This window comes from Enhydra lutris, unplaced genomic scaffold (genome assembly GCF_002288905.1).
Source record: "Enhydra lutris kenyoni isolate GAN:26980312 unplaced genomic scaffold, ASM228890v2 scaffoldscaffold43, whole genome shotgun sequence".
NCBI classification, from domain to species: domain Eukaryota; kingdom Metazoa; phylum Chordata; class Mammalia; order Carnivora; family Mustelidae; genus Enhydra; species Enhydra lutris.
In genome coordinates, this window is record NW_019154127.1 from 4,451,695 (window position 1) to 4,466,547 (window position 14,853).

At 42.5% G+C, this 14,853-nt stretch overlaps 1 protein-coding gene across 2 annotated transcripts in view; it reads right to left on the reverse strand.

The window, feature by feature from the left end:
- LOC111155699 (phosphoribosylglycinamide formyltransferase, phosphoribosylglycinamide synthetase, phosphoribosylaminoimidazole synthetase) overlaps positions 1–14,853 on the reverse strand; it is a 37,432-nt gene that overhangs the window by 3,827 nt on the left and 18,752 nt on the right. Inside the window, exons 15-22 of one of the 2 annotated variants that reach the window (XM_022516009.1) lie at positions 13,506–13,757; positions 13,114–13,266; positions 9,025–9,231; positions 7,855–7,992; positions 6,050–6,180; positions 5,645–5,786; positions 4,585–4,700; positions 3,750–4,488 (exon numbers count right to left, since the gene is read on the reverse strand). In XM_022516009.1, the coding sequence (XP_022371717.1) occupies positions 4,300–4,488; positions 4,585–4,700; positions 5,645–5,786; positions 6,050–6,180; positions 7,855–7,992; positions 9,025–9,231; positions 13,114–13,266; positions 13,506–13,757 (1,328 nt within the window). In that variant the 3' untranslated portion in view covers positions 3,750–4,299. Of the gene's footprint in view, positions 1–3,749; positions 4,489–4,584; positions 4,701–5,644; positions 5,787–6,049; positions 6,181–7,854; positions 7,993–9,024; positions 9,232–13,113; positions 13,267–13,505; positions 13,758–14,853 lie in introns of those variants that run through there. The other variant, XM_022516010.1, reaches the window with a different exon arrangement.

Sequence of the window (14,853 nt, forward strand, 5' to 3'; positions counted from 1 at the left end):
TAGCATGAAGACAATTGGGAGTTTCCTGGTGGAATGTCACATTCCTGCTATCAAGCGTCCTTGTTAGTGAGATTTGGGTTTACAAGAAATTTAACTTTATTTACATTTCCTTCTACCTCAGCCTCCTTCAGTTTTGTTTATGGAGGGGAGGGTGATGTTAGGGCTTGAGGAACTGAGTTATATGTGCCTCTGGAAATTGGGCTATTGATAAGGTAACTTATTTGTTGTAAATCTCTAGGACATTTGTAAACCAAGGGAGACTCCTGCCTTGCAGGATTGTGATCTCTGCAAGTTAACTATTTGTTTTTCTTTTAGGGCAGCCAGGGGTGCCTTAGGAAAGTCACACATACCACCGAGAGGAGCAGGTGGAGAGGGGGTGCAAGGTGCCAGCCTTTGCTTTGTCCTCAGCCAGCCTCCTGCTCCCTCATCACCTGCTCAGCGGGGAGCTTGCTTCTTCCTCCCTGCCTCTGCCCCTCCCCTGCTAGTGCTCCCCCTCTAGCGCTCTCTCTCAAGTAAGTTAAATCTTTAAAAAACCACAACTAAAGGGGCGCCTGGGTGGCTCAGTGGGTTAAGCCTCTGCCTTCGGCTCAGGTCATGATCCCAGGGTCCTGGGATTGAGCCCCGAATCTCTCTGCTCAGAGTGAGCCTGCTTCCTCCTATCTCTCTACCTGCCTCTCTGCCTACTTGTGATCTCTCTCTTTCTGTCAAATAAATAAATAAAAATCTTAAAAAACAAAAACAAAACCCCACAACTATGAATTAATGTTTTTATAGCGACATTAGGAGTTGTAGCTTTGTTTAGGGAAGCAGTTTTATGGGGATATAATTCATATGCCACACAGTTCGTCCATTTAAAATATACAGTTGAGTGCCTTTAGATATGTCCATGGGGTCATGGAACCATCTCCACAATCAATTCTAGCACATTCTCAGTACCTAATAGAAACGCTATACCCTTTAGTCAACACCCTCAAAATACATCTATCCCCACTGCCCTGGGCAACTACTTATCTATTCTGTGTCTGTAGGGATTTGCCTGTTCTGTACCTTCCATACCAATGGAATTATAAACGTGCTTGTATGTGACTGGATTCTTTTACTTAGCATGTTTCAAGATTCCATGTTGTACGTATCAGTCCTTCATTTCCTTTAATGATTCTAACACTCGACTGTATGGATAGACCACATATCTTCATTGATTCCTTAGCTGAAGGACATCTGGATAGGTTCTACTTCTGAATTAATTTAAAAATGTTAATTACACAATTCGCTCCAGGGTGCCCATCTGGTTCAGTTGGAAGAGTGTGTGACTCTTGATCTCAGGGTTGTGACTTTTGGAGCCCCACGTTGGATGTAGAGATTAACTTAAAAAAAAAAAAAAAAAAAATATATATATATATATATATATATATATATAACCAATTGGCTCCAGATAAAAAGGAAAATGGCCTTATGTTGTGGTAAATAAAAGGCTGACACGGCTTGTGAAAGAATGGCTATGAGAGCCATCTCTTAAACGGTAGTGGAGGAGGCAAAAATTTATGTATTACAGAGATAACTGGTAAAAAGGCAGCTCAGGGGGAGATAGGCCTAGAGGAACTTAAAAAAAAAACAACTAGGGTTTTATTAATCTTCCTGAACTACTTGCAGCTGCACTGGTCACCTGAACGGTGGGGTCGGCCCGTGTCACAGGGAGGCTGCTGTGCAAGGTAATCCCCTCAGTGTGCACAGGGCAGCCACCGCCCTGCGAGGCAGTTTCACGCTGTCCAGCGGCACGAGGCCGTGTTTCTGTTCTCCCTTGACTCCTGGCTTTGAGAGCTGGGGAGGCTGTGGGAGGGGTGGGGTGACCTAAACTTGGCCAATTGGATCTTCCTACCTGGAACTTTAAGCCTGGATGAGTGACCCTGAGACACAGGCAGAGTGCTTCGGTTGTGGGGACAGGGCGGATGGAGTGACCACTGGAAGTGGGGCCAGCAGAGCCTAACATGGCCTGGCTGAAAAGTGTCCTTGACCGTCTCCTCCTGGGGCAAGGCTTTGGCTATGGTTCTGTTCTCTTAGCACAAGAGAATTCTGTTAGCATGAGAGAATAGCCAAGGGAAATGTGGTGAAAAAAAAAAAATGAGGATCTAGCAGCTGTATCAGTTATTAAACTTTATTATGACTAGATACCATATTATACTTTATAAGTTTGTTTAGCAGTTAAAAAGGATTAAGTAAAAAATTTGAGAAGGAACATTTAGAGACATGAAGTTTAGAAACATGAAGTTTCTCTTAGAAATTTCACACTCCTCTTTAGAACGTTTGGCTTACTTGTTCTGGAACTCGCCCTTGAATCCTTCCACTTCTTACGACCAGCAGTGCTGATGAACAGTTGGACCCCTTCTACTTTTATTAAAGTTTGTGATTTTATCCACCAATAACATTTTCCTTTCTATCTTTTAACTTTCTGTAAACTTCACAGGACAATGTTTGGCATGTACATAATAGGTATTTAATGTCGCACGTACTCTCCAGAACAAATGGATCCGTTGTTTTTACAGCAAAGGGACTATGTGAAATGATGCACCCGAACCTCCAATTTGATGGCCTTGGCCGACTGTGGTCTGTGAGTAAGAGCGACATCACTGGCCAGCTGCCTGGGTCTGGGGAACCTACCTGCACCAGAGGCAGTGATTAAGGTCTATTGGGGAAGGTGCCTCTCCTCTTACTCGCCTACTCTTTCCTTTTGTAAGGCTAGAATTTGTATCTTCTGTATAAAATGACTGCTCTGCTGTGAGGTCTTGAGTTTAAACTCCAAGGGAGGATTCGAACGGGGCCTCCAGGTAAGCTGCGAGTCAGGCACACTCCTGCCGGGCAGGCGGGTCTTAGGCCACATCACTTGGAAGGCTGCCCAGCACTGGAAGGATTGCCGGCTGCTTCGGGGCCGGATGGTCATTCCTTGTTCACTCTGCTATGGGAGAAATGTGGTACCAAGCTTGGGGTCATGTACATGTGCCTAATAGGTCAACCTACACCTCCCAGTTCCAGAATTGTGTATCCAGACTGGAAATGAATGGCCAGAGTGGAAAACATATGCAGTGCCATTCTGCTCTTTACTAGTCTGGGAGCATTGCCCTCCATTTGCCCTCACTCCTCCCAAACAGCACCTAGCACGCTTCTAGTATTCTGTTTATTACCATTCTCAATCTTATGTTCAGATGTATTTGTTGAAAGGGTAGTGAATTACAAGAGCTTTCATAACCGGGAAGAGCTATGAAGTAAATGCTGACCTTTGAGGGCCTACTCTGGGCCAAGCCCGGTTTTTGGCATTTCATACATATTTTTTTTTTTTTTTTTTAAGATTTTATTTATTTATTTGACAGAGAACGCAAGTAGGCAGAGAGAGGCAGGCAGAGAGAGAGAGAAGCAGGCTCTGCACTGAGCAGAAAGCCCAATGCGGGGCTCTATCCCAGGACCCTGGGATCATGACCTGAGCTGAAGGCAGAGGCTTTAACCCACTGAGCCACCCAGGCGCCCCGCATTTCATACATATTAACTTAATTATCAAAACCACCATGACAGGCATTTGCCTGTGTCAGTAGCTGGGGACACAGAGACAGAGAGGGTGAGTAACATGCCTCAGTCCTATGCTTGAATCTGGATGCCACCAAAACTCTCCCTATAACCTTCTAGTATTTATAAAAGTAAGGATGTTGATAACATACAGAATAACTGTGAAGCTACAATCCGAGTAGTATAGAAACTGCCAATAATTAGAGGGATGTTTAATGATATTTCAAAGCACAAAGTATGTTATCCCTCAGAAATGGGAGCTACACACAAATTCTGTGACACTAAATCATGATCAGGATAATTAGAGAAGTTTCAATTCAAACCAGTACAGATTTCAAAATATAGGGGAGAGACAGTAACTTGGGAGTTTTGTGGGTTAACTCTTCAAATACCAGAGCACATTTAACTACAAAAAAGGGAGGTGGTATCATTCAGAAGAAGAAGACCAAGAGTTTTGGTATCTTGTCTGGCTGAAAGCGAAAGAATTCTGAATGAGCAACTTGGTTGTGAACAAGAAGGTCCAGAACAGGTAAACCCTGAAAGACGACTGGTGGTGACACATAGCTCTTAGCTATGCTGTACCAGTCTTGTTTTTAATGAATCTCTATTCCTTAAAAAAATGGCCAGGGGTGAGAATGAAGACCTCTTTTTTAGTATTTGTTCTTCTCCACGGAGCCCGTGATAAAAGACACCATGCACACAGCCAGACTTCTTTCAGAAGTGGCTCTATTCCCAGGTTGGGAGGCTTCACTCTGTGACCCAACAAATCTTGCCATTTTCTCCAAGCCGTACAGCTCCACTGGCTACCAGCTGGAGGGCTGCGGGGAATATTTTGTGCTCTGCTAATTTCACTCTTTCAGACAGAGTTGCAACAGTGTCACCTCTCTTCACTGGCACAGGTTCTTGTAAAATAATCTGTCCAGCATCTACATCTTCCTGGAGGAGGAAGAAGAGGTTTTGAACATTACTTTCTAGCTAGCACAATTTACATAGAGACACAGATAATACTTTGGCAGAAAGAGACATACTCACAGCTACAAAGTGCACAGTACACCCGGTGACTGTGACGCCGGCTTCTAGGGCTTGCTCGTGGGCATTTGAACCCTTAAAAGACGGGAGCAAGGATGGGTGGATGTTGAGCATCTTCCCTGGAAATTAATGAAAACACAGTGGTCAGAATTTACAAATTCTAGGTACTCTACCAAAGGAATGTATGTTTCTCTGTTTAGAGTCAGAGTCAGGAGGAGCAGGGTTTCTCTGGGATGGGTGTTTCTTTATAGAAGACAGAAATGAAAGGGAAATAAGGGTTTTCATCTAGGAGCCATGGGCGCAGCAAGCTCCTGCCTTGTACAACTGAACACACATGAGGCTCTCTGAGTAGGCGCCTGCAGTGACTAGAAGCGGGATGGAGCGGGGCGACTCTCGCTCATGGAGCTTGTGAAGAAAACGTGGCCTGCTGCTGGCACGTGCTGTTAGAAAGAGACCGGAGAGTCCTGCACGGTGTCTACGTGCTTGACTTCTAAGCATGAAGTGGCATGCCACTTTCACGTTAAACCGCAAGGACTCTAACCATAGTCACTTAAGAAAACACGAACTCTTTGGAGAATCTATCTGTTGTCCAAACAGGGGCACAAAAAAGGACAGCAGGATACAGTCACAACTTTAGTGGAAGGGGCTAGAACATAAGGTATGTTTTCCAGAAACAATGCCTTCCTTGCCATGTATGGCAACGGTCTACACTTCTACGGAGAGGATGGACTCTCCATGTTGGGAGACAGGGGATCATTTTCTTTTGCGTCTACACAAGCAAAAATGTCTCTACTGAATTATCCATTCAGAAGATGAAATGCTAGTAATGTGAGTAACCTAACCTGTGTTAGAAAGTGATTAATTACAGCAGGCCAAAGAAAACTGATAAAGGCACAAGATAAAATGATCACTGGGTCGTTCTCTGAGCTGAGGAAATTAAATTACAACCTGTGTTAAAAGAGTCTAGTTAAACACTTCACCATTGGGTTGCTTGGGAGGCTAATGGCCCTGCAGTCTGCTTTCAGCTGATTTCTCAATGTGGTGTCACACAGGTTTTGCTTACCATCCCATTTCCTGACAAAGGGGCCAGATAAAATTCTCATGAATCCTGCAAGACAGACTATGTCTGTGGAGTACTCTTCAAGGACTTGGTCAATTGCAGTGTCAAATTCTACCCGACTTTTATATAATTTATGATTAATTACCTGTAATAGAAAAAAATCAGCACAACTTTTTCAATGAATTACCAAAAACAATTTAAAACTCAACCTGTACATAGACCATACTTGCCCTCTTTCTCATAAAGACATCCTGGAGAATGAAGTAGAAAGGCAAGCCCAGCACACACCCCAATCCAGAAATCCAAAGAATAAGCTACCCTTACAGATCGAGGTCTTGTTAGGGGTTGGGGGGCAGGTTATGAGTTTAAATACAGTCTTCAGGAAAGACACTTTTCAAAGTAACTCACTCTGGTGGGAATTCCAGCTGTCTCCGCTTTATCTAAGCCAGCCACTGCGGCTTTGTTGGAGATAACGACAACAATGTGCGCACAGCTACTTGGCTCCCTAGTACTGTCTATGAGAGCTTGCAGGTTTGATCCTGAAAGAGAAAAAAACACACAAGTAAGTTCAAGTGTCTTAATAAAGATATGTTCCATTTTGCATAGCAAATGGTCAAGATTTCTAAATAAATATCTTAGAAAAGACTGGCAAAATATGTGAGGCTTTGAAATTCCCTTTCTCTTGATGGATTAATAGCTTATGAAAATGTAGGCACTCCTGGTTCTAGGATATATAATTGGGCCTGCAAATAATATGATCAAGCACAGTAAGAGAAACCGTATAACATGATTTAAAAACTGACTGGTGGGGTGCCTGGGTGGCTCAGTGGGTTAAGCCTTTGCCTTTAGCTCAGGTCATGATACCAGGGTCCTGGGATCGAGCCCTGCATCGGGCTCTCTGCTCAGCGGGGAGCCTGCTTCTCCCTCTCTCCTTACCTGTGATCTCTCTCTGTCAAATAAATAAATAAAATCTTAAAAAAAACCTGACTAGTGAGGAATTAGCTGCTTAATTAGGCAAGAAAAATCAACTCTCTTTAAGATTTTATTTTTTTAAGCAATCCCTAACTGTGCCCAACATAGGGCTTGAACTTATAACCCTGAGATCAAAAGCCGCATGCTCTATCGACTGAGTTAGCCAGATGCCCTGAAAAATCACCCCTCTTAAGAAGTAACCACTATGGGGGCACCTGGGTGGCTCAGTGGGTAAAACGTCTGCCTTCGACTCAGGTCATAGTCACAGGGTCCTGGGATCGAGCCCCGCATTGGACTCTCTCCTCGGCGGGGAGCCTGCTTCCCTCTCCTCTCTTCCTGCCTCTCTGCCTATTTGTGATCTCTCTCTGTCAAATAAATAAATAAATAAATAAATAAATAAATAAATAAAAATCTAAAAAAAGAAAAAAAAAGAAGTAACCACTATGAACCTTATAATAGCTTTTTTTTTTTTTTTTAAACCATTAATTTGGGCCTAAAGTATATTGAAACCTTAAAATGGACTTGGAAAGCAACTATACTTCTAGTAATGTATCCTAAAGAAATAATGAGATATGCACCTAGAAATGTGCTGTATACTTACCAAAATGTTCACAGCAATGTTATTTACAATAGTGGGAAAAATAAACATGCTATCTCCATCTGAAAGAATACGACACTCTTATTATTTTATCCCTCTATCCATAAGAATCAACCATAAATTTCATATTCTTATTACCATAAAAAAAAAAAACCTCAGCTGTTTTAAGACTTTTTATCTAGAAAGCAATGACAAGAAAGTTGGATTTTCCATTTCTTCTGGTTTCTCTTTCTTCAACCATCTTCCTGATACCCTCTATTCTTCCTTTAGGTGTCTCAAAAGCCCGAGAAAAGTAGAAAGACTAAGGACACAGAATAACAAAACAGTCCTTAATGATCCCTTGCCCCACTCTACTGACAGTTTCCTCACAATCGGAAGGATTTTGGGGTGGGGGGAGTGAGCATTTCTTTTTAAAATTAATTAATTAATTATTGAGAGAGCGCCTGCATGTGAGCACATAAAGGGGGAGGGGCAGAGGGAGAAGCAGGGAGCCGGATGTGGGATTCAAGCCCAGGACCCCTGGGATCATGACCTGGGCCAAAGGCAGGCTTAACTGAAGGCAGCTACTTAACCGACTGAGCAACCCAAAGGCCCAGAAAGAGCATTTCTATAGCCCCACAGTAAAGAGGAAGGCATATCTTACCTGTTCCAGATATTAAGACAGCCACTCTTGCCTTTTTTGATTGGACAGAGAAATTATTTTTCACGGTGCCATTTTCTAATACTGATCCATTTATTTGCATGGTTTCTATCAAATTCTTGACTTTCACACGAGGAGAACCTTCATTTCAAACACATCCAATAAATAGAATGGAACTGTGAATTAACATTAATAATGGAAAGAAAAGTATCTTATGAAAACTTGAGAATACCTCATCCTGAAAATAAATTATAAAAGGACTAACAAGAAGACTAGACTTGTATTACTTAATGTTACTCACTCATAAAAACTTCCTGAAAGAGAACATTTATAATTACCTACTTCAACTAAAAGCCACAGCATACCACTATCTCCTGGCCTCAGAGGAGGCATGCAACACAAGTGAGGCCATTCAAAGATTTGACAGAGGATGCTGAGCGACAGAGGACCTCTCTTTCCTATTGCAATGTGAGCTCAAGACATCTTTCTGGTACTTGGAGAACCTGCTTGAAATGAAACCTACATAATAAACGAAAGGCATACACAGATATAACTGGCAAGGCCTGGCATCTCTTAGCTGATCTGAGTGGGTTTTCCGCCACTCTGCTTATTTCTAGTACTTCTAACAGAGTCCTGAGTATACACAACACTTGTCAGGGCGCTCGCTTCACAGTTTCCTGAACTGAACTGAATCACAAGGTAGAGCCCGAGACAAGGTCTTGCCTGTGGAAAGGCTCCTCTGGGACGGATCCCAAGAAACCAGAGGGAGGCTCTGGAAAACATGATACAGAGGACCAACAGAAGTGTCATTAAACTGGTCACCACTGTGGGCAACTGGGGCTTGATTCCACTGCGAGCCTCAAAGGAGCTATGAAGACTGCTTCAGAACTGCTCCCTTTTCTGTCCCTAAAGTGGGTATTTATTCACTCCGCTGGCTGAGGGTTGTCCTGTGGGGTGGAGCTGCGCACAGGGACTACTGCACAGAGGAGTCAGAGCCTCAGGCCGAAGTGAGGAGAAATGCGGTGGTACCAGCTTGGGCACAGTCCTGTTACAGCTGGGTAAATGCAGCTGCCCCAGCAATGGCTGGACTAAAAGGTGGGCACAGCTTCGGAGGTGGGACGGAGTTGTATTTCTGGTTATATACCCAAGAACAACGAATCAAGGAGTGATTACCTTCAGGACATGCCACCACCTTGCCAATCACCCAGGCTTCTTCCTTGTGCTGCTTAATATCTCTCAGAATCTGCTCTGCCAGATCCTTTGACACCACGAGGGCAGCCCCAATCCCACAGTTAAATGTTCTGGCCATTTCTTCCTCAGAGAGGTGTCCTTCCTGCTGTAACCATGAGAAGATCCTGGGGACCCTCCAGGTCTGGGCATCTGAAAACAGGGAAGAGTTGTCTGATTAGCCTATTGTTGCACACAAAATATAACGTGTGCATATATACAAAGCTGTGGAAATACAAGCAGCTCTGCTGTTTTACGTAGAGTAGAACTATAAACTGGCCTTCCAGAGTTTTTGGGTGGGATCCATTTGTACCTCATCCAGAATATTTTTGCTGACACACCTGGCCAGTATTAACAGTTAACTTAGGTTTTGTGGCACATTAACTAAATTCTTAGCAGTCCCTTAAAAGACTGTGTTACGAACTGAGTTCCAGTAAAGGTTTGCAAATGTTAAGCTGGGTCTTAGCGATGACCAAAATGTACCCTAAGTGTGATGAAAAACTAGGTGGCTTACATTATAGATTTAGAAGAAATGTATAGGGCACATGCGCGTACGGGGGGTAGGGGTGAGGAACTGGGTGCCACAGAGGGACAAGCAGACTTCAGGCTGAGTGTGGAGCCCAATACAAGGCTTGATCCTAGGACCCTGAGATCACAACCTGAGCTGAAATTAAGAGTCGAATGCTTAACTGATTGAGCCACCCAGGTGTTCCTTTCCATATTTACTTTAAAATTTAGATTTAGGTCTGTTATAACACAACAAAAATCTCTGATAAAAATTTTTAAGTAAAGGCATAAACACAACATACATACAATTTAAATTTGGATAGTTGTTTAGAATCTACAGTTATGGGATCAGACTTGCCAAAACTCTACTAAATTAAATATTTATTTATGATGCTCCTAAGAAAGGGAAGCCATTAGGGATTTAGCTTTTTATTAAATAATAGGATTAACCATCAGTTCCCCTTATTAATTTGGTGGATCTACTGGATAATTAGTTCTTTATTTTTATTTATTTATTTTTTAAAGTAAACTCTTCCCTCAGTGTGGGGCTTGAACGAACTCAAGACCCCAAGATAAAAGAGTCACATGCTCTACTGTGTGAGCCGGTCAGGCATACTGGATAATCAGTTCTTTAATGCTCTGGAGTTGATACAATTTTTAAGGGGCATCATATGTCCACGAACCTTCTCCTCTATCAGATTTAATTCCATTTCTACCAGCTGGGAAATGTCCGTTCTTAAAAGTTGAGCTCCAAAGATTTCGCTACAGCGGCGTTCACTGTTCTATCAACAGTCTAAAGCCAACAGCAGCACAAAACCAAATAGTGGTATACGTGTAAAAAAATGGAACACCCATCTCAAAAATGATGCTACTCTGACAGCTGGATATTGATGATAGAGTAAATGGCAGAATAAATAGCAGATTACCAAACTATGATCTCATTTTAGCAAAATGATTAACAAAGTATCGGTTTGTAAGCAAACAAACAAACAAACAAACCCTGACAGGCTGTAAGCCTGGTTTCTAAAAATGATCAGATGTCAGGAGTCATACAACCAGTTGCAAATTTAATGTTGAAAACGCCTTACCTAAATCTGTTGGTGGAGTCGGATTCCTAGAAGAAACCTCAGAGGCTGATGTAAGGGCCTGACTTTCTTTTTTACTGGGACACAGACATTTGTGTGACTCAACCACCACAGCTATTAGGAATATGGTGAAATCAACTGTACGTCATGATCCAGTTCTGACTCTTTGGGTTCTCTCCGAGCTTCATGTACTCTGACTCTACTGTTGGCTCAGCAAATCCACTCATGGGCACCTACAGCTGCTTCCAGCCTGACTGGACCAACCCACTCAAAAAAAAAAAAATTTTTTTTTAAAGATTTTATTTATTTATTTGACAGAGAGAAAGATCACAAGTAGGCAGAGAGGCACGCAGAGAGAGAAGGGGAAGCAGGCTCCCAGAGCCTGATGCGGGGCTTGATACCAGGACCCTGAGACCATGACCTGAGCTGAGGGTAGAGGCTCAACCCACTGAGCCACCCAGGCGCCCCCAATTTTTTCTTTTTTTTAAATTCGTGTTTCAAGGCCATATATACTCATACTTTGGGAGAAAAATCACACAACCACCTTCGCCTTCACGTTCAGTGCTTCTTGTCTCATTCTTGTTCCTGACCGAGTCTATCTCATTATTTACGCTTTTCCACATGCCCTCACTCCTGGGTCTGCTCATCTCGCTAACCCCTTCGTACCTCACTGGGAAAAGGGGCTACTTTATGTGAACTTCTTTAGCTTCTAGTCCGTTAAAGCAATGTATATTAGTTGACCATGATAGCTGGGGCAGTTCCTCTGTTACCCTATAAAAACAGGGATGGAAAACCCTGTTGCTCATTTTGCCATGAGTATAAGTAATGATTCCCCTTCCCTTTTACCAGTAAGTTTCTTGAAGCAGCAACCTCCATTCACTGTCCCTATTTATCTCTGCTACCCATTCCCCCCATGATCACGTGGTGGGTGGCATCTGCACTCACTGAGATGCTTTCTGAGCTGACTGAATCATACTGGTTTATTTCTAGTTCGCATCCTGTATCCCGTGGCTGCACCTGACGCCGCTGACCAGTGTCATATTGAAATCCGTGGGGTTCATACTTTTACGTGGTTCACTCCCTGCTTCTGGCTGTTCTTTTCTAGTAATTCTACCTCGGTCAACCTTCAAAGTAGACAGAACACTGAGGAACAACCTTGTAGTCCCTGTACTCTTTTGGCTACAACTATTACTATCTGCATCTGAGGGCTAAACCTAACCTCAGCCTGATAGCAACTTCTGCTCCCAGACACCTCACAATAAATACACTGAAGACTTAAAACACTATTCCAGGGCGCCTGGGTGGCTCAGCTGGTTGAGTGTCCGACTTGATTTTAGCTCAGATCTTGATCTCTGGGTTGTGAGATCAAGCCCCATGTTGCGCTCTGCATTCAGTGTGGAGTCTGCTTGAGATTCTCTCCCCCTTTGTGCTCCCTACCCCCGCCTTACACACACCTGCACTCCCCTCACTCTTCTAAAATAAATAAATAGGGGCACCTCGGTGGCTCAGCTGGGTGAGCATCTGACTCTTGATTTTGGCTCAGGTCATGATCTCAGGGTCCTGGGACTGAGCCCCACGTCAGGCTGTGGGTTCAGCGGGGAGTCTGCTTGAGATTCTCTCCCTCTGTCCCTCCCCCTGCACTCTCTTTCCCAAATAAGTAAATAAATCTTTAAAAATAAATAGATAAGTAAATATTTGGGAAAAAAACACTATTGCCACTTCCTAATCCAAATCTACTTTTCCTCCTGCATCACAGATGTTACCGTCTATATTTACTTGCTTAACTAGAAACTTGGGACTTCTTTTTCTTTTTAAGCGCAAGTGATTCTCAAATCTGTCTCCCTTCTCTATGCCTTGGTTTGGGTCCTGCTTATCCCTTGCACAGGCTACCATTTCCCTTCCCGGCATATTCTGGTTCTATCTTGATAGAGCCTGAGATTACCAACCTCTCATATCCCCCAAAGCACTTCATCTATATAAGTCGATTACATGAGGGGACTTTATGCCTTATAAATGTGGCTAATAAAGCAAAAAGAGGCTAGTTTTATTTTTTCTGAGAAAAAAAATAAATTAAAAGTAAATTTTAAAAAAGGCCAGTTTTTATTTTTTCTGAGAAAACCCAATAATTTAAGAATTTTCCATATAGCAACGCCTGTGTGGCTCAGTCATTACATGTCTGTCTTTGGCTTGGGTCATGATCCCAGAGTCCTCGGATCAAGCCCTGCATTGGGCTCCCTGCTCAGTGTGAAGTCTGCTTTTCCCTCTCCCCATCCTCTTGCTTGTGTACCTTCTTTCACTCTCTGTCAAATAAATAAAATCTTAAAAAAAATTTTACTTCCCCACAAATATAATTATATGTGTACTAACTACCCATGGTTTTCTTCCACAATGCATTTTTCCTCCAAATGGTTTTCTGAACAAAAGTTCCTTTCAGCAATCTTACCTAAATCCACCCCAAACTTCTGAGGAAGGACTCTGGGGATGTTTTCTAGCAATCCTCCACCGGTAATATGGGCAAAGGCCTTGACGTGTCCTGAACGTAGGACAGGTAGCAGTGAATGGCTGTAGATTCTGGTTGGAGTAAGAAGTAAGTCCCCTGTGTATTGGAGAGAAGAGATAAACTTAGCCTCTGAACATAAAACCAAAGCATATGTCAATAACAATTCTGAAATAGAGAATGATTTGACCCTGCAGGCACGCCAGTTCTATGATAATGTCCAAACAGTGAACTCATAGGGTAATATAATTTATTCCATTCTAATTAACTAATGAAAGACTAACCCATTAAGTGGTTGCTCACATATTTCTAAGGAAAATTTAAATATGAGTGTTTACCTAAGGTCTGATCACCACAGCCTTCAGGTGCTGGAGATGAGTACTGGAGGGAAGATTTTGCTACAATTTTCCTTACAAGGCTAAATCCATTGCTGTGAAGACCAGATGAAGCTACTCCAACAACAACATCCCCTTCAGTGATTCTTTCCAGGTGAGGGAGTTTCTGATCCCGCTCCATGGCACCAACAGCAAAACCAGCTACGTCATATTCTCCCGGAGGATACATGTCAGGCATTTCTGCAGTTTCACCTCCTGGCAGAATGGTGAAACGAGAACGAAGTAGTCACATAGTATTTATAAACGTATCTGGGAAATACTGACACCAGGTACTCTTTTCTCCTTTTTTAAGTTTGTCTGTGTATGTATGTATGTAATTTCTAGACCGAACATGGGGCTTTGAACTCACGACCCCAAGATCAAGAGGTGCATAGTTTTCTGACTGAGCTAGCCAGGCATACCCACTCTTATTATGAACAATTAAACACATGGCTATGTTCCACAAATATTAAAAAAAAAAAAAAGTCCTCTATTAGCTGCCTAAAAGAACTTTCGACCGAGCATGATTTCAAGGGAAATAGTACTAATTTCCACGAAGGAAATGTATAGCCCGAATAGCATTATCATCAAAGAATGAATACTTGGTTGAATATAATGTCATTTCTACATCAGTTTAATTTTACAAATGCTTTTATTTATATTTGATCTTTATAATCATCCTATATTCCAGATGATGGTACGGGCTTAGGGAAGTGATTTAAGCAGGGCTGCTTACATCCAAATGCCCTGGCCTAAGAAGTACAGCATAGCTCACCTTTGTGATGATATGTAAAGATAGGGTCTAGGTAGGCAGTCTCCAAATTATAAACTGTTCTAAAAGATGGTTGAAAAGGTCATTTTGGCTTTGGGGACAGATGTGTCCATGGGAATGGTTAATACAAAAGAGGTAGTTTCATTGCTTGGGCAACCTGCAATTCATTTTGCTCAAAGTTCCCACATACATTTAAGCAATATTTCTGTAAATCTTAGGTACATTTTTTTCTTAGTGTTACTTCTGTTGGAAAATAATGCTTAAGACTTAGAATGTTAGGAATCATCTACTTCTGGTGCAGGCAAGTAAGGAGGAAATAACCCTTAACGTTGTCTGTGCATGAGGACTTTGAGAAAGACAGGAATGGAAATAGTAAACAAAGATCAGGGGAAAAGGTAAGGCCTGGCTTACAGTTTAGGAGTAGGAATCTGGGGGACAAACCCTTGAGGAGGGGCTTGAGGGCAAGATCTAAGTTTTTTTCCGGTAATGTTATTTATATTTTATTTGTCTTATGATGTAATCTGTAGTTTTTCTTCTTAG